General features: G+C 36.5%; 1 protein-coding gene across 1 annotated transcript in view; it reads right to left on the minus strand.

Moving 5' to 3' along the window:
- Nucleotides 1-27,250, minus strand: part of LOC110295242 (transmembrane protease serine 11F) — an 83,177-nt gene that overhangs the window by 36,409 nt on the left and 19,518 nt on the right. The window contains exon 2 of the mRNA XM_021163730.1: nucleotides 24,291-24,371. Within this exon, the coding sequence (XP_021019389.1) occupies nucleotides 24,291-24,301 (11 nt within the window). The 5' untranslated portion in view covers nucleotides 24,302-24,371. The remainder of the gene's footprint in view (nucleotides 1-24,290; nucleotides 24,372-27,250) is intronic.

Genomic DNA, 27,250 nt, shown 5'->3' on the forward strand with positions numbered 1-27,250 from the left:
CTTTCTCCCTTACTGCTTTTAATATTCTATCTTTATTTAGTGCATTTGTTGTTCTGATTATTATGTGTCAGGAGGAATTTCTTTTCTGGTCCAGTCTATTTTGAGTTCTGTAGGCTTCTTGTATNATCATGGGCATCTCTTTCTTTAGGATTGGGAAGTTTTCTTCTATTATTTTGTCTTAGGATCACGTGGGGAGTCCTGTGTGGGTCTTTGCGGGTGTCCGGAGACTCCTCTGGCAAGGCACCCCGATACTCGAGTAGACCAGAAGGGACTTGTGCCCTAGCAGAGGCCAGGTTGCCTGCTTTCCTAGTTAATGCAGTCTCAGGTTCCGCACGATTGGATTGAAACAGACGCTGTGTTCCACTCACCAGAGGTCTTAGGATCCCGTGGGGAGTCCTGTGCTGGTCCTTGCCGGTGTCCAGAGACTCCTCTGGCCCTTCTTCTTCTTTTTCTTCTTTTTCTTCTTTTTCTTCTTTTTCTTCTTCTTCTTCTTCTTCTTCTTCTTCTTCTTCTTCTTCTTCTTCTTCTTCTTCTTCTTCTTCTTCTTCTTCTTCTTCTTCTTCTTCCTCAACTTCTTCTCCTTCTCCTCCTCCTCCATATCCTCCTCCTCTCCCTCTTCCTTCCCCTTCCCCTCCCTCTCCTCCTCCTCCTTCCTCTTCTTCTATCACAGCAATATTTAATTTTGAAAACAAGGTTCATCTAGCTTTGATTACTTATTTTCACTAAGATAAGACTCAAATGATAATTTCTGTCCCATGAGACTTGAAGTTTTACCTCAGATGTCTGTGCTGTGAAGTACAACCTGAAATACGAGCAGGCAGATACAATCCAATCAGTTAGGAAGTAATGTTCATCGTCTTATGGTTTTGATATGAATTTCTTCCTCATGTGGTCCATGTCCTGAACACTTAGTCCCAGATGTTGTTGTTGAGAGATAAGTGAACCATGAGAAAGCTAAGTTATCAGTGGGACAAAATTTTAATGAATAATTCATTAGGGAATGAGGCTGGTCAGAGGAAGTTAATCACCAGGGGTGAGGGAATGTATTTACTTGAAGGGATTATCCTGTCCCTGCTGTCCCTGGTCATTTTCTGTCTGGTATATACATATATATGTTTTGCCATGCCATTCAGCCACAATCCCCATGATCACCACATTCTAAGAAGAAGAGACCAAGTCTACTATGGATAGACACCTCTGAAACTATGAGATAATAGAAACCTTTCTTCCTGTGAGTTTATTCCACATGTTTTAGCATAGCAACAACAACAACAACAACAAAAACCTCTAGAATATTCCAAGTAAGGAAAACATTCATAAAAATCCAGCAAAGTACTCAGAAGCCTATAAATTACTGTTTTGGGTAAGAAGCTATAAAGTATTTAAGGTGGCCATAATAGAAAAAAATCTTATTCAACATATTCATAAGTATGCAATATACTTTGTTAATTTGTCTACCTTATTTTATTTTTAATTTATAGTTTGCTGTCTTGTTACAAGTTCTCGTTGGACCATCCAGACTGTCCTACAACCCAAACTAGCCTCAAACTTGTGAAAACTGGCCTGTCTTAGGCTCCCAAGTTCTATTACAGACATGAGCTACCATTCCTGTCAAATGGGTAAGATATATTTATTGGTTTGTACTCCTTGTAGGTAGTCAACGACTAGACTATTTGGTCTCATGGCTCTTACTTTTATTCATGTCTTTCTGTGTTCTCCATGTTAATCCTCTGTCAGATGTGCAGCAAGAAAATGTTTTATTTCATGTGTTATGTGCATTTTATGCATACGATTAGTTCAAATTTTGATAAAGATCATTTTATTTTGATGTTATTTAAATCCCTAGGGCCCTTAAATATTCCTATTAGTTCTCTAGACTTGAGCTTGAAATTCACACATATGAGTTCAATGCAAATAGAAACACCTTATGATTTTGATAGTACTGTGTGTTACCCTTACTTTAAGGAAAAGAATTAAGAGTGTTTGTTCTCTATCTTTCTTAGGGCACATATTGTTTGGTTTTCTTTTATTTCCTTTATGTTGAAGTTAAATGGAGGCAAAAACTAGGAAGTATATAAATTGATAGAAAAGGAAACATTCCAGTATTTGAATCATATACTGGGCATTAAATGGAAGAGTATCTTCCCGATTGACCTTTTTGTTATTTACTTCTTAAAGTATTTTACATTTTAATTAAAATCTTAATCCAATAAAATTACATCACTTTCCCCCTAACCTTTCCTTCTTCCAGCTTTTCCCAGCTTTCTTCCCTCCAACCCTTCTTATGGTCTCAAATCGATAACCTCTTTTAATTTGGTTATCATTGTGCATATACATATGTATACACACAAATATATAAAAACTTTACAAAATAGGATCAAGCAGGAAACACTGAGTTCATTTCTTCTTTGTTGTGACCATTTCCCTAGTTAATTTTAGACATTTTTCCAATGTTTTGCTCTGTTTATGATTTCATCTTTTAATGCAATTCTTCAGATGACCTGAGAGGTATAGGAAAGACTACCGTATTTTGTTTAATGTAATCTATATGTTGGTATAATGATTTTCAGAGTTGATCATTCAAGATTTTTTTATTTTAAGCTTTTGTTAATTATTGGTTTGGATTTGCCAAATAAATAACACACATTCTCATTCTAGTTTAGCTGACTCTATTGCTCAATCTCTCTACAAATCTAAAATAAAATCTTGATTGTGATGAAGGTAATAAATATAGACCACTTAAAGCTAAAAAAAAAAAAAGGCTTCTTAGTTTATAAACTTAGAGGGAATTTTATTCTGGCTTTATCTGTTCACACTTTAATTTGGCAAGTAAGAAGGCAGCTTTATTACTCTTAAGATGTGGTGTAAGACATCTACTATGTTCTAAAGTCCTTATCATTATTGATTTATGTAATAAAACACAGATGTAACCTGTTAGGAATGTACATAGAAATAAAACATGAACAGCTGTTGTAGTAAAGTTCATAAAGAAACAGTGTTTAAAAGAGCAGAAAACTTAGTACTAGAAACTCAGCCTTCAAGTCTTCATTTGAACATGGATTGGTTCTGTCCTCTCTATACCTCAGAGGGGTTCTCTAAGAATCCCTTATCTACATAATTGGGGTGGTTTTATATCACCCAACTCTCAAGGTTGTTGTGAGGATTAAAGTACTTAATAATTTCAAAATTTATTTTCCTTTCATTTTATTGTTTGAATATTTCATACATGGGCACAATGAGTTTTAACCAAATCCATCCCCCATTTTTTTCTTCCATTTCCTGCCTTATTTTCCCACCACTGTTATCTTCTTCCCAACTTCATCTGTTCTGCATTTTAATCCAATGGAATCTACTTAGTGTTGTCTGTATTCGGATGAATTTGGGTTCATGTACTGGAGCCTTTCAGGGTCCACGTTCCTAAAGAAAATTTACTCTCCACTCCTAGCAGTTGCCAGTTGTCAATAATTCCTCAAATAGGGGTGGACTTCCTAACCACCCCTACCATGCTATGATGTCACATATCTCTTGTGCCTACTGCCACACCTGCTGTGTTCATATGTACAATTGTGTTGTCACATCTAGAAAATATTGTTTTGTTGTAGTAATCTACCAGCTCCAGGTCTTGAGATCCTTCTATCCCCTCTTCCACAGTGATCCCTGGTCCTAGAAAACAGAGACTGAGATATAGATGATCTGTTTAGGAATGATCACTGAGTAGTCTCTTGGTTTTTGTGCTTTTAGAACTTGGAGTTATTCATCACCAAAAAGAAGTTTCTCTGATGATGGATGAGAGATGCACTTGTCTATACATACATTGATCAGTCACTAGAAGGCAGTTTAGTTTATGTTCATTTAGCAGGAAAATAGTAGTATAGTCTCCCTGAGGGCCTATGACTTGTTTAGCATAGATTTTTGTCCTTTACAACTGTGCCTGGCATGCATTCAATCTTGTGGATCATGCCTTAAATAAAATCAGAAAGTGGGTGGTTACTCTCATCCATTTGTGCAACTGTTGCTCCAGAAGGCATATCTTGTCTGGCCAGACACTAACATAACTCACAGGCTTCACAGCTGGGTAAGATCAACTTTTACTTTTCTCCTTCCAGCATAATGGAAACCAGCCAGTAAAGATGTAGCTCCTAGGTCAGTACCAGATTTATTTCTCCAAGTTCTATGACTCAAGTATGTGATATCTTCATCAATGGGATCTTACTATCAAGTTCTAGAAAGTAACCAAGAGCACTGACAATAGTCTGTAGTATTTGAGGACACCGAGTACCCTAATGATCAACAATTGCAAAAGCGATAACTAATTTCTGACCCTGACTTTTTTTATCTGATCCCTTATTTTGTCTAAGAGAAACATTGGCCTACTTTTATAAGGTACCTTTAAATTCTATTCAGTGCATATTGTTTGTATGTTCTCATACTACTTTTTCAAAGGACTTTATGTTAGCTCTCCTTCCCTATTCTCCTTCCTTTACGCTATCCTCCTACCCCGACCTCAGTCCTTCTTGCTCAATTTTTTCCTATCCCTCTTTATACTTCTATCTGTCCTTCCTTGAAAGATATTTTAAAACAGTTATATGAACAAGACATGACAGCGACCAGAAGCTTCCTTCAGAAAAAGAACAGTATGCCACACCATGTTATCTAGACCTGATGTAAGCCATGACATAAATATGACTGCCTTTTATATAAATGAATAACAGTAAACAAAAGGAAGAATGTATATATCCTAGATAAGAGTCACTATCATTGTGGATGAAGACTAGTTCCCAAGGCTGAGCTTGTACACATAAAAGAAAATAAACAACTTTTTTTTCCAGGCAAATGTTTGAAGGAGAACTCTTCTGTGGGCTCAGAATGTCATGAAGACAGCCAGCAACACAGAGACACAGCATTCTGAAGTGACTTTCTGGCTTGCCATCTGACCATACCATCAGCTCAGAGCCAAGATGAATTCACTGCTGCAAGGCAAAAGAAAATGGAACATCCTTAGTGGCTCCCTTCTAAATCCATACAGGAGACTCTGAGAGTTCTCATAAGCCTTTAGCCCAGTTTAGGAAGTTACACAATACACTCTTCCAGAAAATACACCATATTCTGTCCACCAATTCTATGGAACTCGAAGAACCACACAGAGTGGCACAATGTTGCAAACATAGTCACTAATAGAAAATAAACTTCCCTAGAGACAAGTAGTAGGTGTATCCCTCCGACTATGAAACTCTACACTCCTTCCTTCACACAGTCACAAGGTAGAAAGCTCAAACTCAACTTGGCCCAGGAGTAAAGCCTTGGTGCTGATCTCCAACCATGAGCAGTTACCCTGAGTTTAAAGAATGAATAGTTAAGCACAATAAGATGTCCTCAAGATCAAGGAAACTGACATGTCCACTTTACAGGAAAGACCTGAGGATGAGTCAGCCCTAACCCTATGACTCCACCAACATTGGCCTTATTATATCGAATAAATGACTCCAAGAACTTGTCCACTAGGCAGTGCACCCCTCCAGCAAAGTCACACCATTACCTCCACAAAAATTCCACTATGTATTTCATGAAGACACTTTAAGCATGCTAAATTTGATTAAATCTTTTTTAAAAAAAACATACTGTGCTATATTCTGTACTCACCAGAACCAAGCCAAAGGACCTTGCCCAGTAAATACCCATATTACATTAAAGAAAATGTCTTGACATTGAAAGTTCTCCACAAATTTGAAATAAGTGGTGAACTGCACAAATATCAATAAATGCTTTTAAAGAAACACAGCAGTATTCTAGTAATAGTCTCCAATATTAAATTTATCAAGTGCTAAAAAGAGAAATACAGCAAGGAACAAGAGCCTACCGATGAACAATTCAATATAATAACAGTAAAATAATGATCTGAATGAGTTCAATATATGTGTGTATATTTTGATGCACAATATGTTATACAAATACATTATATATTAAAAAATCAAACTAAAAACATACCACGAAAACAGAAAATTCTATAGATGAGATAAAATACAATTGACAATGCCAACAAAACAGACTAGATGAAGTTAAAGAGTTTCTGGAAACTGAAAATATATTTAAAGAGCACTCACCATTGAGGGAAATATGGCCCCTAATATAGTCTACCAAGGATAAGCCATCCAGTTTGTCAATCACACTGTATGAAGCAGCAAAGGTGAAGGAGAGAAATGGGTATGTATACAAGAATTGCTTTGCATGGTCTCATCTGAGATGGTTCCATTCGAACTGTTGTAAGAATTAAGAATCTTGACTTTTTTTTTATGTTTGGAAACATCAAATAAAAATGGAAACAATTTTTTAAAAGTTTCTGGATTGGATATAGAGCTTTTTCAATAATAATGAGACAAGGAAGCAGATCTGCAACATATAAAATGATGCAGCATTTAGGTTGTAGTAATGCTGGTATTTTCACAGTGAGATTAAAAAAATGTGTTAAACCTAGACATTTGAAAGACAAGAAACAGAAACTAGAAGATTACTAAGCTTGTCCTCAGCTTGGTCAGAAAGCAAGTGAGGAGACACTCTTGGTTGCCTTTGGTGACTTGAAGAACTGATGGAATGAGGGGGAGCTTAGGGAATGTCAAGTACACATTTGTCATCAAAGTAAGCTTCTATCAGCTAGAAATACCAGGTTTAGAAGGCAGTAAAGCAGAGAAAAACTGAAGGCTATGAAAAGAAGCTGTATAGCACCTTGCTTTAATATTAGAGTATGGGATAGCTCTGTATGTGCAGGTGATTGTTATCCTATTATATTTTAGTTACACTGGAGAAGAAAACCATAAGATATTTCAATAACGTGATCATATTAATTTCATAATTTTTCAGAAAATTATTTTTAAATCTTTAGAACCACTTAGATCCAGTATTGAATCCTTGATAGATGACTTCAAGACCATTGTGAGCACATCAGAGAATTCAGAAACAAGACCCCCAATGGTGAAAAGCCATAAAGGACAACTTCACCTCTTACAGAACCTCCATTTGCAAATGTATTCAGTAGCTTAAGTTCCTTTAAATATAAAGAACATTTGGGTAGTTTCCCTCATTCTTCAAAATCTGTCAAGCTCTTCAAAATATTTTATTTTCTGGATTAGCATTTGAGCTAATTAGAATTATCATATCTTTTGACCTCAAGAAGACTCAGATGTCCCCTCAAAAAAGATTGAAGACAGAACACATTTAATGTTCTATACAGGATCTAACAAAACAAACAAACAAACAAAAAACAAAAACTCAGTACCAGGCATATGAAAGTCCCTTCTGAGCTGTTGGTTAGGGGAGTACAAGAGACTCCCAAAACAATATGTGATTTCTCTTTCACCTGTTTGTCTTCCAAAAGCTGAAAGTAAGTCCTTCTACTTGAAGATCTCATGTACCTTGGACATAGGACCCACAGGAATCCAGCTGGAGCTGACCCAAACCTTTTTCCTTTTTCCCTTCCAGAGAACTAGAAGGTGCTACACAAGCTGCCAAGGGAGGAAAGCAGTTGATAATCTTACCCAACTGTGATTCCCATGAACTACAACAATGAACAAGATATCCCTAAAGATGAAATAGTTGCACTTATATATTGGTAATAACTAACAGCTTCCTTATTGCACAACAGGAGGGAAAACATTCCTGGTCTTATTTAACTATCTAATTACTCATGGGTACTGAGGTCATGGATTTTAGGTGAACACCTACTACTGCCACTTTGTAGACTAAAGTAATGCTAAATTTCATTCTAGATACTGATCCTTATACCCAAAGATAAGTGTAGCTCTTACCCTGCATCAAGAAGCTTCCTTATACAGAAGACAGAAATCACTATAGAAAGCCTCAGCTGGTCAAAATGCAGATAACAACTCACTTTACATTGCCAAACCCCAGCTAATCCATCTAGGTTCAAGAAACGCTGAGGAGACAGAGTAGATTGTAATAACAGTGAATCAGGAAGTATGCTGCAATATTGTATCTCCTAGGCATAACAGGGAATTCACACCTATGAACTATCTATTAGTATGACTGCCTAAACAAAATCTAAATAATATCAACATCAATTGACATGCCAGTGTGGATGGGGAAAATCTCACAGAGATCAAACCCTACATGAAGAGACACAGGCAATTAATGATGGTAAGACAGAGAGAACTATTCTGGGGATGAACCACCTAACTATGCAATAATAAGGGCTCAGTGCTAAAAATATATACTCAAATCATACTATATGGACTCAGGTTGCTGTGAGTGCATGTGTGTGTGTGCATGTGTGACAATAATAATTAAGAATATAAGACAATTTGGGGAGGAGTTGGGCAGGAGACATGAAAAACTGAGGAGAGTAGAGGAAGAGTGATATGGGGGCCAAGAAGGAGAGAGGCAGAGAAAGTGCTGAGTGAATATGTGAGTGAACCCTGTGCTGTTGACCTGAGCACAGCCAGGTCACCTGTCCAGTTCCTCAGACCGGTGCAAATGGCAAAGCCTTCCCTGGGTGAGGATAAGAGGCATAGCCTAGCTTTCCTCTGTTCAAGTTCGAGTGTATGCAAATGAATGTTGAGAGTGTGTGCAACATGATCAGCTGCAGCTTCCTTCTCTGGGATGGCTAGAGCCTGAGATTGTGCCCCTGCCTCCTTGTTCAGCTGTAAACAATAGAACTTCTTTTCCAATTCACATGTATGAAATAAACTGACTGAGCATCCAGGTTGCTATTATTCATGGAGACTCTCCATCATGGCCCAGACAGATCCCAGCTTTTCTATCCTTATGTTTGTGTGTTGTGCTGGCTGGTTTTGTGTGTCAACTTGACACAAACTGGAGATATCACAGAGAAAGGAGCTTCAGTTGAGGAAATGCCTTCATGAGATCCAACTGTAAGGCATGTTCTCAATTAGTGATCAAGGTAGGTGGGGGAAGGGCCCATTGTGACTGATGCCATCCCTGGGCTGGTCGTCCTGGGTTCTATAAGAGAGCAAGCTGAGCAAGCCAGGGGAAGCAAGCCAGTAAGTAACATCCCTCCATGGCCTCTGCATCAGCTCCTGCTTTCTGACCTGCTTGAGTTCCAGTCCTGACTTCCTTTGGTGATGAACAGCAGTATGGAATTGTAAGCCGAATAAACCCTTTCCTCCCCAACTTGCTTCTCGGTCAAGATGTTTGTGCAGGAATAGAAACCCTTACTAAGACATGTGTCCTTTCCTTTCTTCATTCCCCTGTGAATCCAGTCAGGTTTTCAGGGACAAGCTATGTAAGATGTAGCAGGAAAAGTAATGTAACTATGTTTTAATTTTTTTTAAAAGTCAATATGTCTTCCTGCTGGAGGTGGACTCTACAAGTTCCCTCTCCCCACCATAGAGCATTTCATCTAAAGTCCCTCTCTCCCTTTGAGTACTGAGAGTCTCTCACCTCCCAGGTCTCTGGTACATTCTGGAGGGTCCCCCCACCTCCTACCTCCCAAGGTTGCCTCTTTCCATTCTTTCAGTGGGCCTTCAGGGCTTCAGTCCTTTTCCCCCTGCCCAATATTTGATCATGCTCCTACTCCACTCCCTGTCCCCTTTCCTACCCAGGACCCTTCCTCCCTCCCTCCTTCTGTGATTCCTTTCAAGTGAGGGATGGGGTTGCCATCCCACAGTAAAAACTATTCCCCATAATTGTTCCTGTATGAAAGAACTTGAGGGACAAAAATGGAGAAGAGCCTGAGGAAAAGGAGGTCCAAAAACAGGCCCAAAGCGGGATCCAGTTCAAGGAGAGGTCCCAAGGCCTGACACTACTACTGAGGCTATGTAGTGCTCACAAAAAGGGGCCTATCATGTGTGCCCTCTGAAAGACCCAAAAAGCAGATGAAAGAGACAGATGCAGATATTCACACCCAACCAATGGACAGAAGCTAGTGGTGACCCCTGTGGTTGAATTAGGGAAAAACTGGAAGAAGCTGAGAAGGAGGGCAACCCTGTAGAAGGACCAATAGTCTCAATTAACCTGGACTCCTGAGATCTCTTAGACACTGAACCACCAACCAGGCAGCATACACCAGCTGATGTGAGGCCCCCAACACATATATAGCAGAGGACTGCTGGGTTTGCATTCAGTCAGAGAAGATGCACCTAACCTCAAGAGATTGGAAGCTCCAGGGATTGTCTAGTGGGTTGGGGGTGCTGGGGACATCCTCTTGGAGATGGGTGAGCGGGTAGGGGAGGAGGTATGTGGAACAGTCAGAGGCATATGAAGTGTCCTTCTTCATTGTGCTTGATAAGTTTTTTTTGGCTTGTCTATCTATCTATCTATTTATTTTTATGTATGTATGTATGTATGTATGTATGTATGTATGTATGTATGTATGTATGTATCTATCCATCTATCTATCATTTGTCTGTCTGTCTGCCTACCTACCTATCATCATGTTCCACTGGCTGTATTTTCTTAGAGACATATAAAATGGATTGAATCCTTTAGTTACATTCCATTTTTCAAGAAGTGTTTGCCACCTACTGAGTGCCTTGCACTATTGTAGGCACAAATCATTCACTAATAAACAAACTAAAGTCTTTGTAAAATAAGCTAAAATAATCTGTTGGGTTTCTTTACACTTTTTTCTACTAGTCAGTCAGAAGGTAATATCTCCCCTTGGAGATATATTGGTGAAGCATTTTCCACATATCTTTCATAAGTTCATCAATGGAAATAAAAATTATAGAGGAGCTGACTTTCAATTAGAAAGCCACAGGTCTCTATGAATGTTAAAACTTCTGTTCTTTTTCATTTGGAATTGGGTTTGGCTTTACTTTAAAATGAATCAAGTGACTGCTATGCACAGCTCATTTTTTAATGAAAGTGTCAAAAACATGAACTGGAAAAGAAATGGCCCAGGAAAAATTGCATATCCACCTGCAGAAGAATGAAATTAGAGAGTGGACCTATGCCCTAAAACAAAAAAGATCAATTCAAGATGGATCAAAGTCCCTATTATAAAACCAGATATGCTGGAACTGGCAAAGGAAAACATAGAGAGAATACTTTGGGACTTAGTAATCTTCTGTATAGAACCTCTAAACGCATATAGGAAACAGAGAAGAACTGACAAACAGCATTGCATGAAATGCAAAGCTGTACAGACAAAGAAACCACCAAAGTATGAGAAGATAGCCTGTTGAATAATAGAAAGCTGTCTGCCAATTGTACTTCAGACAAAGCATTAAGAGTCTAGAATATATAAAGAAAAGGTTTTAAAACTACAAATTATGATCAATAAATGGGTCGAAGGCATGAACAGAATAGTCCTAAAATAGAAATAAAGGAAAAGAAAGGAAGGAAGAAAAAAAAGAAAGATTTTATTAAAATGTTCAACATCTCCAGCCATCACAGTCAAAATAAAATTAAAGTGATTTGGGAATGTTGTTTCACCTTGGCCAAGATTGCCCACCATGAAGAAAATTAAACCAACACATGCTGGGAAGAACATAATGAAAAGAATTACCTTTAACAACTGTAGGTGGGAGTGTGAACTAGGGTGGCCACTCTAGAAATTTGTGTGGAAACTTCTCTGAAGTCTAAAGTTGGTACCACAGTATGAGCCATACACACTACTCCTGGGCACTCAAAGGAGACAGCATCCTACTACAGAGAAACTTGCACATTCCCATTTATAGCTGTTCCTTTCACAGTATGAAAGAGCTAGGGTCAGCCTAAAGGTCCATCAACAGACAAATGGATAATGAAAATAGGGTGCATAAAGACAGTGGAGTTTCGTTCAGCTGTAAGGAAGAGTGAAATTATAAAATTTGCAGGTCAACTGATAGAATTGGAAAGCATTGAGTAAACTAACTCAGCTTCTCTGGCATGACATCAGCCTCTAGGTGTAACATTGACCTTGCGGTTAAACAGAGAAAAGAAATGAGCATTGGGGAGGGAAGCAGGGAGAGCATAGGTGAGGGGAAGAAGAAATTGGAAGTACCAAAGGGGACAAATGCCATGCACTCTGGTCCAGTCAGCTTGACAGGCTGTGAAGCCTAAAAGCCACTCACGAGGCAGAGAATTTCAAGAAAGCTCACCTCTTGGAGTTTTGGCATTCTCATTTAACTATATACTCATACTCTATTCCCGCATTAGTCTGGTGTATGGATCTATAAGCTCTCTTTTAATATTTTATTATAAATGCCTTTTAAGATTAAATTCTGTTATAGTGTTCCAAGGTCCCAGTAGCCTGCAAGCCTGAAATCCGGCAGGAATGCAGAAAGGAAGTTACCTATTCAGTTACTAATTAAGCATTACAATAGACAGAACCAGTGGCTCAGCTGGTCTGCAGAAAGAGCCAGGGAATCTCACTGAGATAGACATCTTCAGTACAGGCTACATTGCATATTCAAAGCAAGTTGGTATATTCTCCTGACAAATGGAGATTCTCCAGATACTTAAAGTTACACTCATATAAGAATTTAGCAAGGCCTAGGAAATTAGGGGGGTTGTGATATTGCATTATTCATGAGGCCTGCCAAGAGCAGAAACCGCTGGTGCTAGCCTTCAGGAGGTTCAAAGGTATAACACTAGAGTGTGAAATCCTTGCTGTCACTAAACTGATCCTAGGCAGGACTGCTTTATCTTTACTGTAAACATTTACCTGGTTCCTGTAAATCCTTTTGAAGTCATTCCTTTGTTTTGTACCTGGTAACTTCAATGTGCCTTGCCTGCTGTGACTTCTGACCCTTGTATTTTCTGTACTATAAAAAGTTTGATGCTCGACCTGACAAATACATTCAGATTCTACACAACCTCTCCTGTGTGCATCTGTCTGTCATTTCATCCAATGCTTTGCCCACCTTCAACTAGAGACCCGTTCCACCCAGACAAAGGGGCACAAAGGGTCTGCAACAGACAGTGAGAAGAGGAGAGAGGCAGGGAGTAGAGGAAATCAAGCAAAATGAAGGATGGATGGAAAGCCTGTTTGGAAACCTATTCCTTTACAAACTATTTTTTTTAATTAATACAATAATCTCTCTCAAAACAGAGCCAAAGATGTATATCAAATAGATGTGTTTGTTGGTTTGACTAAGCATTACAAATAAAAGAAGGAGAAAACTGCCAAGGATTTAAGAACAGATGAGAAGATACCTTGGGCTGTCTATTTAAATACAGTGTAATCATCTGTGACAATTTTACATAACTCTTTATAATCATTCTTACACAACATTCTCATTAGGCTTATTTCTGTTTATTTCTAAGTGTTATAAGGAAACAGCACAGTTAATGTGAACCTTGTAAACGGAATGATTCAGGTAAAAAAAAAAAATCCCATCAAGACGAAGATTTAAATATGTAACTATCCTTAGCATTAAAAAGATGTAAAGACCCAAATGTAAATTAATTGCAATACAGCCTTCTACGTGCAGCATAAATATTTATGCATTAATCAGGTGTACTAACAACAGCAACCCTGAGGGGAAATTCCTCCAGTGTTTTACACTTGTCCTAACATATTTGTATTCAAGCCGGAGCACAGATAAGCCTTATGGATTCTGCTTGGGCACAATCCTCTCTACTCCTTGCCAAAAGAAATCCTTCATTTCTGGGCATGCCCATGAGTAAGACTATCTCTGCATTCGTATCTCTTTTGCCTGAGTTAACTGAGGTGAATGACGCTCCTTAACATATATACGTACAAACACGTTGTGATACACATGGAGATTGCCAAGTTACTGTAACAGATAAAATGCATGCTATTCATTTTGAAGGCAATTTCGAACACTCTAAAGAAGAAGTGAACCTCAGCAAAATCCATAGGAACTTCCTCCTTAGGGCAACACAACATTGCAGTTTATTAAATCATGCTGGATTCTCATGAAAGTTCAACTTAAAAAACAAACGAACAAAAACAGGTTTTGCTAATCTTGCTGAGGCTTTTTTTTTTTTTGATAATTAAAGGGTTTTTTTTTTCTTTTTTATATTTTATTTGTTCCACATACCATACCTCCTTCCTGTCCCTCTATATCCACAAGGATGTTCTCACCCCCCACCCCCCATCCCACCAGACTGCTAAACTCCCTGGGGTCTCCAGTCTCTTGAGGGTTAGGTGCATCTTCTCTGAATGAACCCAGACCTGGCAGTCCTCTACTGTGTGTGTGTTGGGGGCCTCAGCTGGTGTATGTTGCCTGGTTGGTGGTCCAGTGTTTGAGAGATCTCAGGGGTCCAGGTTAGTTGAGACTACTGGTCCTCCTACAGGATCTCCCTCCTTCTCAGCTTCTTCCAGCTTTCGCCTAATTCAACCACAGAGGTCAGCAGCTTCTCTCCATTGGTTGGGTGCAAATATCTACATCTGACTCTTTCAGCTGCTTGTTGGGTCTTTCGGGGGGCAGTCATGATAGGTCTCTTTTTGTGAGCACTCCGTAGCCTCAGTAATAGTGTCAGGCTTTGGGGGCCTGGCCTTGAGCTGGATCCTACTTTGGCCCCTGCTTCTTCCTTCCCTTGTTGCCTCTTTTCTTTCTGGTATAGCATCGAGTCTCAAATACCAGTAAGCTAAATAACATCCTAAGTACCAAAATTACACATAGGGGATGATATAATTTTATGTGTGTTATTATGTGTTATTGCTTACTTATACATACGATCACAGCATAAAATATTTTAGAATTCAAATTTCCTTGTCTCCCAATAACTCTCACTTCAGTAATTATTATTTATCAACTATTAAAATGCTTACATCTGGGGAGTTGCAATGCAAAACATTTCCTTTTTTCCCTATTTTTCTGATTTGCTTTTGAGATAAGATCTCACTGTGTAGCTGGGGCTGACCTAGGACTTGTGCATACATGTATGAAATTGTCAAAGAACAAAATTAGCAAACAACCACCCCCAAAATCTCTCTCTCTCTCTCTCTCTCTCTCTCTCTCTCTCTCTCTCTCTCTCTCTCTCTCACACACACACACACACACACACACACTAATTATGATGAAAATTGATATAAGAGATGGAGGTCGCTCTTGTATTTCTGTAGCAGGGAAACCTTGTCTCATGTTTAGGATCACTGATGGCTTCTCTAAAGACAAGTAAAACGATACATCCTGAAGATCATCTCACTTACAAGAGCCAGAAAAAGCAGAGGCAGAAGGGCCAGCCTGTACCAAAGAAACAGCTCGGGAGTTCATAAATTGAACCACTAATATGCATGAAGCTAGCTGGAAAGAAATACACTAAATAATTCCAAAAGAGTTTCGTGCGTGAGCATTAAGCTTAATATGTGAACTATCAAATATATACAGTTAACCAAAGACTAATAATGTGCACGAATTTAATTGTGTCACATTTCTATATTTTTAAAAATCTAATAAATGTTAAAACTGTTAGAAAAATTCAGTACAGGAAGAGATACTAAACAAAGATGACATGGATGAAGGAAGCAGTCTGTGGGGATGGGTGCACAAGCACCTTACACATCATTGCTTTTATTCTTTCTATGTGCTTTTTATAGTCTGTTATGCTGTAGCCCAGGACTGCTTGCTGCTTTATTTATCATGTATGTATGGGATTAACTTGTGAATCACAAAGTCCAATCTTCTGCTTTTTAAATATGTGAAAGGCCTTTGTGTAGCAAGCACTTAGAAAATCTTACTGACTTGAAGCAGTTCAGCTCTGAATATGAATCACGGTGAATTTGGGTCAATCGTATTTCACGGGTCATATTGGAGGGGGGAAGTAAACATTTCACCTGATTTCCACCTGAAGTACAACTCCTAGTGGGAAAGTCCTACTGTTTCCTGTCCCTCAAGTAGTACAGCAAAATGTAAGAGCAGTGATTCTGATTTGATTCTGGGAAGCTGTTGTAGTTCTATTATTATTAATTATTATTATTACTGTTGCTCTTAATTACTGTGTGTCAGACATGGAGTTAGGATCACTGTGTCGCTGGGAAATGCTAGCAACCATGGAGCTCGCATGATACAGAATTACCTAAGAATGCTAAACTACAGCCAAGTACATATCTAATCCCCTGTCTCCTTCACATATGATATACGTAGATGACTGGATCTGTACCTCTGAGGTCAATTTTTTTATGTGGGTGTGTGTTTCAATTTTATGAAATAAAATTGATATCTTAGTAAATTATCTTTTTAAAAAAGTTCATAATTAGGTCAAAAATAATCATTCAGACATAAGATCCAAGAAATAATTTATGAAAAACCAAATACTATTCATTGCCTTATAACTTAAAATAGGAAATTATCTCCAGAGTCAAAATAATTAAACTTGCTATTTATAAAGACTGTCATTCATACTGTATCACCAAATTATATTTTAACATATAGTTTGGTATGCTGTCCATAAAACCATGAATATTTTGTTTCATATTCAAAGTTTAGTTACATAAAGTGCTATTGGTTGCAGTGACCTTAAAATTGAAATAAATACTGGCTCTGCTCCATTTTCCTATGTTCATCTATAATAGATTCTAAATGGAATGTACTATTGTTACCTAGTCTCTGGCAAAATAAGTAAACACACACACTTATACTTATGCTTGCAGGCACACACGTGCATGCACACACATACACATGCAAGCACACACACTCATATGCACACCTTTAAAATGCAATTATTTTCCATGAACAGTGATGTTCTGCATGGCTGTATTTTTGCATAAAAGATTTGTATTTTACTTGTATTTTGCAATCTGGTAGAGGGAGGAGCTGTGATTAAGATGTAAGTGCCCTAGATAAAGGAGATTCGCAGTGTTCTCCTTCACAACTCGCATCATCTGCATAGTCAATAAACAAAATTAACATGTCCCAGAATTTCTCTGCCACATTACTGAAGGGTCACGTGTGAGAGATAATGAGTAGGTTAGACAGCTACATGCAGAGTTTGCCATTCCTGTAATTTCCCTTTAAAAATATGCCTTACTATTAAGTAATTAAAAAGTCATGCAGCTCAAACTAAATTTTATAATTTGTTTTTTTAAAAAACGGGTTTTGCATTTCTGAGTAGGCATTAAGAAGTTCGCTGATGCTCAGTTGCCATGATGGAATTACCTAATCTATACAGGTTTTAGAAAATTATGCCACATAACTCTGGAATAGCAGTAAGATAGCTGAATTTTGGCTTCTAGGATTTTAAAGTTAAAGATTTACAAACTGTGTTTCTGCTTAAGGGTTAAAAATCAGGTTTTAATCTTATGAGAATATCTGAACTTCTTTTTATTGGTTGCATATGCAGATAGATCCTACTTGTATTTGCATAGATAAATCAACTGTCATTTGCTTCCATATTCTTTTGAAAATCTATTAATTAACTTATGCTTGGCTATAAATAGAGCTACAGAAAAGTATGATAAAATACATTATTCATAGCTACAGGAATATTTATTAATTAATAGTAGCATTCAACATTCATTAAGAGTAATATGAGAGTTTAAAACTAGCTTCCCTGTATTTTTCCCAATGCAGTAAACAGTTAAACATTACAAATGCAACATTAATTTTTTCAACATTACCATGTGAATCAATGAAAATACAATTCTAATGACTTGATTCCATTCTAATTAGTGTTTATGTAGATTATTCTAAAGTACAGGCAACACACACATAACTCAAGCAGATAATCCAGTTCTTGGCACCAAGAACAATTTAATACATGCCTTGTTCAGTGTACTAAATCACTTAGAAGAGACTCGTGATCATAGTACATCTTCTTATTAATTTAGCTAAGCAGACATTTCAGTGCCTCCTGAATTCTTGATTCAGTTAAGAACTTCTTTTTTATGTGTCTGTGATGTAAGATGATGGTTAAGTTTGAACTGAGATGTGCAAATACCTAGCTGAGTTTGTTCAGGTTAATAAGAGCGGACTTCTCCATGTTCCTGAATGATGTTGCAACTCTGTGTAAATCATTCAAATTTCTAACTAATAGCTCTGTGAAAGGCAAGAGAAACGAATTCCCCACCTCAAAAAGACCTTGCCTCAGCATCCATTATTTTGTAAGCACATTAGAGAGCAGTGGATAAGCCATTTCATATACGATGTCACATACAACGTAATTGTCTTTTAATAGCTTCTGTCAACAACAAAAAAGGGATGGAGGCAAATGGGTTAAAATAAGGTCCAATTAATGGCTTGCTGATTTTTGAAAGAGTAGGAAATACTGAGTGACATCTTGCTGCTATGATAGGGCCAAGGAGTGAGAAATACTAGCAGTTTCCAGCAAATGTATGTTGTCCCCAAAACAATGATGGAAGGCAAGAAATTAGTTCTGTGCCCTCCCCTAGAGCACACATTTCCTGAGTTTACAGAAAATGTTTCTGTGTGTTCTCTTGAAGATGCTTACCTCAGTTATTTCATCTAATACCCCACAGACTCGACTGTAATGGCCCATTTTTAATGTATTTTTAGAATGTGATATGGAATATGAGCTGTGAAAATAACAACTGGTTATTCCTTTACCTATAAAGCATATAATTTATGAAAATAAAATTAATCATTCTTTTACTTGGGCGAATAGTGGCAAAGAACATGAAAGCAAATGAAAACGGTACAAATGCACAGCCCAGAGCATATAGCTACCCGGGAATACGATGACACTATGACACGGAAGGGACAATGACAGTGGAGGGAGATGGACAAGAAGGTCACAGCCAGTAGGGCGGGATATGCCGCAACGATATAGTAGAGAGCTACATGGAGTTTCGAGGCGGCATCTGTGCTGATGCATCAGTCCTCAGCACTCTGTTCAGATTTGTGTGTGTGACTGAAACATGTTCGGTGCGAAAGATGGGAGCCAGATATATGACCTGATTCTTAATCTATTTTTAAAAAACATTCATCGGGATAAAAGTACTCCCTCCCCCTCCTTGTTCTTCACCTCTCCCTCTTCTCCTCCTCTACCTCCTCCTCGAGACTTCGCCTCCTCTTTGCCCTTTCTCTCCCCCTCACTTCCTCTTCTTTTTCTTTTCCTTGTTTTAGTCTATATTGCTTTTCTAATGGTTTGATATTGGTGTAAGCTCTAAATCGCTGTTTATTCGCTTTATTGTTAAGAGAAGGAAAGAAGAGAGAGAGAAGAGGAGGAAAAGAAAGGAAAAAGGACCAGTCGAGAGCAAGTACGATCTGATGATCTGAGATGAGGCGATAAGAGTCAAGGCAGTTCTTTGCTACCTTGTAGATCAAAGGACTTACTGGTTTTCCGTCTCCTTATAGTTCCTACATATATCTTGCACTGTCTTTACAGGATTTTTTTTCTATTTTCAGACATCATTTCTTGCCAAAATGCTTTATCTTATCTCATTTGTTGGAAAGTATCTTGAAAACTGTTTTACATACCAGTGTCTAGGCCAACATTTTAAATTAGCAGATAGCACTGAAACACTGATTGATGGTTCCCTTCTAAAACTGGGTATTCTGAATGTTGTGTTAATAAAACAAGATCAGGAAAATACTTAGTAAATTGGAACTGTATGAAATTGCTAATGATTCTAACCTACAAAGGGGGTAATGGTTTTAATTTTCTTACAATTTAATTGTACATTATATTGTATATTTTCTAAGTTGTATCCTACTTCACATTTTATTTTATTATATAAAAGCTATAAAATGTGGGCTGCTTCCCTACTTACTCCTAAATCATCAACTCCCTCAAAGTCACTTGTTTTCATGTCTTGAGAAATAATAAGCATTTAGTTATAACATTAAAACTTTGCCTACATTTTAAACATTGGTAGTGACAGGGAGTTTGCAATCAAGATTTCATAATACACACAACTGAAACAATATAATGTATAGAGTCTAAAATAACAAGTACAACTGTCCATGTTGTGATTGGAATTGATTTTTGAATTTTGATTTTATTTTTTTTCAAATGTGAAAGAGATCAGGATGTATCTTAATAAATAAGTCTTAAAGTAACTAAGTTTCAAATTTATGAAAACTTTCTAGTTATTTCTAAACTTATTTATAGTACAATGACCTTAGGAGAACCAGCCCCAAACAGTTCCACGACAAATACCGCTTTTAAGGGTCACTGCAAGTAGCTGCTGCAAGCAATAGATCTTGGCCCAGTTCCTGTTTCTATGTTTCTTTCTGCATTTATTGAATATCAGTAGACGATGGTTGTTAGGTCCTCTCAAGTCTCATTTATTGAATATCAGTAGAAGATGGTTGTTAGGTCCTCTCAAGTCTCATTTGATCAAAGTATCAAACAACAGCAATATGTAAAGTTTTCAAAATACATTTCAAAACTTTGGTCTTGATTAATTTGCAAAACAAAAATATCATAGAAGAGTGGTTCTCAACTTGTGGGTCACAACCCCTTTGAGGCATCAAAGGATCCTTTCACAGGGTTGCATGTCAGATAGCCTGTGTATCAGATATTTACATGATGATTTATAACTGTAGCACAATTACAGTTATGAAGTAGCAATGAAAATGATTTTATGGTTTGGGGTCACTACAACATGAAGAACTGTATTAAAGGGGCACAGCGTTAGAGAAGGTTGAGACTCACAATCATAGAATATTAACATATAACCCAAATATCGAATTTATCACTTAAATAAGGTAAATTGAAATTTTTCAAATGAAAAAGTATACAACTTTCATCTCACATTTATGTTGTTTATAACTCAACTTTTGTTTGGTCCTTATCACTTTTCTTCCTTTGAAACACCAGAACACATATACATATATATCTAAAAGTATATGCATGAATTTTCTTATTATTTTATAAAATCTTGTATTTATATGTATGTACACATGCTAGATACATACAGCACTTGTGTATAGGTAATTTTTCATATTTTTAAATTTAATTTTATGTATATGAGTACACTGTCGCTCTCTTCAGACAAACCAAAAGAGGGTGTCAGATCCTACTACAGATGGTTGTGAGCCACCATGTGGGATTTGAACTCAAGACATCTGGAAAAGCAGTCAATGCTTTTAAATGCTGAGCCATCTCTCCAACCATTTTAGATAATTTAGGTCACTATGTAATGTGTATATACTGTACTATTAGTATACTATAATCAATATTTGTTGAATTAATGAATGAATGAAATCAAAATCTGGTTAAACTAAACTTAAATGATGTTTTCTTCTCTTCAATGATAAGTTTCCATTAGCAGAGCAACACAGATTTACTTAAAATATTTTTCTATTGTTAATCTTTTTTTTTATCTTCTGAATTGCTGTGTTGTGAATATCTCATGAGCATAGTTAATGTTATAAGTCATAAACCTGACAGTTCCATTCACTCATAACCTTTCCTATTTCCTCAGGAATTGTTCTATATCTTTAGTCATATGTAGTCATAAATAGTGTACAAATGTTGGGGGCTGTAATGAGACAGAAAATATGTTTAGTACTAGGCATAGAGAGAGCATTCTGTTTACCTGTAGAGACATGATTAAGACGATTAAATATACCAAGAGATAGTGTCAATTGGCAGATGTTCAATGTTTTATGTGTGTTGGGAGTGGATGGTTGTGCTTCAGGAATGACTATTATATCAGCTTAGAGGGAAACAATATCATAGCAAATTGTATTACTACCATGAAGGAAAACCATGGGATAGCAGTAAATATGGGATGGTACATTCCTTATAGACGAGGAAACTACCCCTGAGTAGGTGGAACTCCACCTCTCCCTTATCAAGCTTTGCTGCTGTAGCCAAATGACAATAGGGTCACCAAGTGAGCTGGTTCCCTTAAAGGTCTAAATAGCAAAGATCATTTTTCTTTCTTCCTTACATGGTTTTATCAGACTCTCATGATGAAATTTAAAGTGTTTCCATCTGATGCAAAGACCCTTCATAAACCAATCATGTTGGCTTAATTAGATAATTCGTGGGATCTTCTTGGAAGTAGATTTAAAGTCTCATGACTTTGAATTACTGTGTTCTCTTAGCCCAGAGTATATACTATTTTCCTCCAACTAATTTCTACGTATTTTTGAAGACTGCAGTAATTTCTTACATATGTAGAGGTCATGTAAAGGCGTATGTAAAAGTTAGAAGCACATGAAGGTTCTACTTTTTACATATGTCACATTAAGCCACCAAGGTGTGGTTTATTCCTCTGCCTTTTTGACACCAAGTTCTATTTTCTGTCAATTGTAGTTTCTGACATTGCCTCACTTATAAAGGGTTTCAGGTAAAGTGACTGATGAAATGAAACTAAACTAGACAACTATATTCTGGGATAATTTAAATAGATCTCTTACTCTATCGGGAAATTTTTGTTCTCTGTGTTAATTAGCTCTTATCTCTTTGACGTCATAGTATTTAATTATTCAAATGAATTTAGGATTATTTGACTTGTTGACTTCGAAAAACTTTTGACCACGACTCACAGAAAGAAAAAAAAAGTTCTGTTTTGCACCTAAGCCACAAACATCTGGAACTCCCCCTCAATGAAAATCTTACAACTTAAAGTTCAAACTATATGAAATAGTACCTCATTATTTAAACAAGTTAATAATGACAAAATCAAACCAACAGTAAACCAGTAATGAAAAAATAGCTTTGTATTTATTCTTTTTTTAAAGATAATTCTGTTTATTATTGACTTTGATTATTAGGTTATTTGTCGTAATTCTTTTTTTTCTTTTTTTATTGGGTATTTATTTCATTTACATTTCCAATGCTATCCCAACAGTCCCCCACATGTTCCCCCACCCACTCCCCCTCTTAAAACTATCTCAAGTTCTACAAATGGCCAGGCTGTCTCATTCCATTTATTTTGCTTCTTCCTAATATTTATGTAAAAATAGGTCATTTTGAGATATGAAGAACTTTCCCAGATAGAAGAGTGGAAAGCTGGCTCTAAAATACATATAAATAAATATTCCCTTTTTCCTCTTCATCACCATGTGACCTGGGGCCTTTTATGAAGGCTGTGGCTTTCTTGCTCTTTACTATCTGCCCTAAGGCAAGGCATTTTTGATAATAAATTTAGTGAATCTACCAGCTCACCTCATACTGTCTTCATGAACAGTTTTGGATAGCATAACTGTGTTAAAAAAAAAAAAAACAACTCTTGTCTAGAAGTCAATACTCAGAACTATTCACTCTGAATCCAATCTGAGGAAGCTTCAGTATAACAAAGCATAGTCAAAGGTTCAGAGTGGACAGGAGGGTATAATTAAAGTATAACAAAGATGTTGAGGGTAGAAGAGAGACCACAATAAAAAGTTCAGAGTAGGAAAGTGACCAGAGATGATGTCAAAAGTTGGGATGAGAAGAGAAAGGTGTGCCACTGAATTCTGAGATGAAAGTGGATGAAGACTTCAAGTTCTTTGATGTGTCCTATAAAATTGAAATTATTGACATACATTCATTGCTGTATGTTTTGTTTTGCTCAATAATAAATATACTTTTTATACTTAAAAGTATGACTAGTGTGGTGGGTTATATTAGAAGAGGATCTGTCTGGATCAGCCTTAGTGTGAAGTAGACCATCATCCTCAGGCTCATGCTGCTATTGGTAAGAAAGCTGGAGAATGTAGAAATAACTTATCTAAGAATATGACAATCCATATGCATAAAGTATTGTATTTCACTGAAGATAGACATAAAACTAAAAAAAATCAAGGCTGACAAAATCCGAATTCTGTCTAACACACTGATCAGTGGAAAGATAGGAAAATAATATAGCATTTTTTGAAAGACAAAATGTAGTTTGGACTATACAGGAGTTTGAGAAAAATCATTGACCATATATCAGTTATTCATTTTAGTCTAAAACAGTAGCATGAATACTACAACATAAATTTCTTCATACCAGGTTAAAAACTATTCATTTATTTTCAAGTTCAAGTTTTGTTAACTCAATAACCTATTACATCGAAGTATTTCAATTTGATATATACAATAATTCATATGATATGCGATAATCTAATTGCTTTCATCCTTTTACTTGGAATGAGACAATTAAGAATATAATTTTCTCTCTAATTTGTATTTTGTGGTCAATAACATGTTTCAATTAAAAAAAAACATGTTGAGTGTAGTAAAAAGTCAGATAAACTGTGTTAACTACTTTACAAAGCACAAAGCATTTTCTAAATGTTAATGTAGAATGCTGTTAGTATATTGCTACATAGAGTTTCTTTTTAGAAAGCAAATATCACATTTGTCACTTTTGTTCCATTCAAAAACTAATAAGACAAGATTTCAACAAAAAATATAACACACCAAAGAAAAAAAATCTCATATAGTTAAAATAACTTCTATGAGTCAGAAAATGTGTAGCCTGCTCCAGAAGATGGAAGTATCTGTCTCCATTGTCAACTCACTGAGAAAAACTGAGTACTTACGCGTACATCATGGACCCTGGACTAGGAAGGTTTCTATCCAGTCACCATCTGATCTCTATCAGCCAGGTCAGGGCTGGGAAGCTGGAAAATAATGACAGTCACTGAGGACAAGAAAGGAAACAAGAACAACAGGTTTACTGAGCAAGGTTTGCTGTCTTCATATAGCCTGATAGAAGCATGGACTATTTTGTCCCAGCCATTGCCACACAATGAAGTAATGAATGTCAATACCTACACAGAGAAGCTCCAAGCCATAGAGTGATCAGTGTGCATAGCTGGTGATGACTCAGAAGTCACACTTTTCCAGTTGGGGAGGTATGATCAGAATTGGGGTGAGGCCAGCCTCAGGTTTCTTTTTCTAAGCAAAACAAAACACTAGTATATACTGATGCCACTTCTTGCTAAATTGTTAGAAATCTTCCATCACTTCCCTTTGAGGGAAGCATGAGGTGCGGGGGAGCAGAGTGGCCCTGAGGTATGGAGGAAAGAACCTGAGCCTGTCTCCCTGGTGGTGTGACCATGGACAGTCCAATTAGCTTATTGCTGCTGATGTTCCCCACAAGCAATATAATAAAATTAATTTTATCTAATCGTGGCCACTTTAGTTCTAAAGATAGAAATAAATTTCACTAAAGATATATTTATACTCCAATGGAAAAACAGAAAAGTAAAACAAACAACATTTCACTTTTCTCACCATCAGAAAAATCTTAATAGATTTTAGTGTCATAAATCACCCAATATTTAGAAATAGGACTCATATAATTACATAATTATATAAACATATGAATCTAAATATGTGACTTTCTCATAAAATTACATTAAGTTACAGCATAGATATTACAATTATAAAGTCTACCTTTAAAGATTCAAAACCAAATCAGACCTACTAGTGCTGGTCTGTAACCTCAGTTGTTCAGAAGCCCGATGCAAAAGGATAAGTTCAAGACCTAGAGCGTCACTGAGTAAATTCATAGACTAGGCTACGTAACTTAGCAAAAACCCTATCCAGGATAGAAAATGAAAAGAGCACTGAGAATATCACTCAGTATCAGAGGGCTTGTCCATCGTGTTCAAGGTCCTAGTTTAATCACTAGTGCCACAAAAAATAGGTAGATAGATAGATACATAGATACAAAGATAGATAAAGAGAGAAGGAGAGAGATATGGGTAGATGGATGGATAGATGATAGATAGTATAGATAGATAGATAGATAGATAGATAGATAGATAGATAGATAGATAGATAGATATGGATATAGCTATATCATAGATAAATAGATGATAGATAGATAGATAGATATGAGTAGACATAGATAGATGATAGATAAATAGGTTATAGATAACTAGATAGATAAGATAGGTAGATAGATGATAGATAGATAGATAGATAGATAGATAGATAGATAGATAGATAGATAGATAGACAGACAGACAAAAAGATAAGTAAATGAGTCTAATAGCCAGGAAACATTAAAGAGAAAAACTTATGTGTGATCACACTCCTGCACACACACATGAAAAGTGGAGACAGATTAAAAGAAAAGAAGTTGTGATTACTTTTCTACATTACTTATACAGAATGCCTTCATCTAATGTAGAACATATATGTTAAGACATTTTCAACATAATCTTCTGCTAAGGCATTTAACAAATTTGAAAATTGAATATATTTTCTTTTTACAATTATTAATAACATTGGAAAAGATAATAATATAATTTCCAAAAGAAATAATATTCTGAGTAATTTATAAAACTTGTTAGACATGTTAACTAGAGTGAACACTATAAAACAAAGGTGATGGAAATTTTTGCTAACTTGAAACAACCTTTTCATTTGCCATGATACAGATAGTGCTAGTAATAACTTGAAATTTAAATTGTGTAAATATTCCTTTAAACTAGTTTTAGCAAGGGTGAGATGGCTCACTGGATAAAATTATTAGATGCCAAGCCTGACTACTTAAGTTTGACTCCTGAAACCCACAGTGAAAGAGAGAAGTGACTCCTGTGATTTTTGCTTTGATTGCCTCTTGTGTGCAATGACATACATACATACTCCTCATCATACCTTCCACAAATACACACACACACACACACACACACACACACTCACACACACACACACTCACACACACACACACTCACACACACACATAAGCAAAGAAAGTACATTTGCTTATTTTAATACATTAAAATGTTTATTAGTAACTTGATATTTTCATAATCATAATTTTCTAAAATTCACACAAACTTACTCAGACTATTTATTGCTAAATAATAATGTAACAGAATTAACTGTTAGCTTAGTGGGAGGAGATCAGGTTCCATGTTTTTAGAAAAGGCATGTTGTAGAAGATTCTAAGCAGTGTTTTGAGGATTTGTTTAAGATGCTGCAATATCTGCAGGTTGTTTCTCCTAATTAACAAAACCAGAATCCTCATACTGAATCAGAGCGTAGGAGGTGGGTGGGCTTCAGAGGTGTACGGTTCCATTTCCAAAGTTTTTGACTGCATACTAAAAACCACTTGTAGTTTTGATGCAGAAAAAAAAATTCATTCAATGTGTGGTTTAAACATTTTAAAATATTTAACACTTTTAAACATGTTAAAGGTTGCAATAGAAGAATTCAAATTTTATATGCATGTATATGTGTGCTGGTGCAGGTATATATAGAACTATGCATACAAGCATGTGTGTGCATATGTGTGGGTATATGAAAAAGAGACAGACAGACAGACAAACCAACAGTGGAGCCCAGAGAACAAGGTCTGGCTGTCGTTTTTTTTGCATCATGTACTTTGATTTTTTGTTTGTTTGTTTAAGTATTCATTTCAATTTTAATGAATAAAATATATCCAAGTGAATTGCTTTAAAATAACTTTACACATAAAGATAGTAATTGAATAATAATATGTAACAGCAAAAGCAAAGAGTTTTAAAACCCACAAAAATAAAAG

The sequence above is a fragment of the Mus caroli genome, chromosome 5 (assembly GCF_900094665.2).
Source record: "Mus caroli chromosome 5, CAROLI_EIJ_v1.1, whole genome shotgun sequence".
Taxonomy (NCBI): domain Eukaryota; kingdom Metazoa; phylum Chordata; class Mammalia; order Rodentia; family Muridae; genus Mus; species Mus caroli.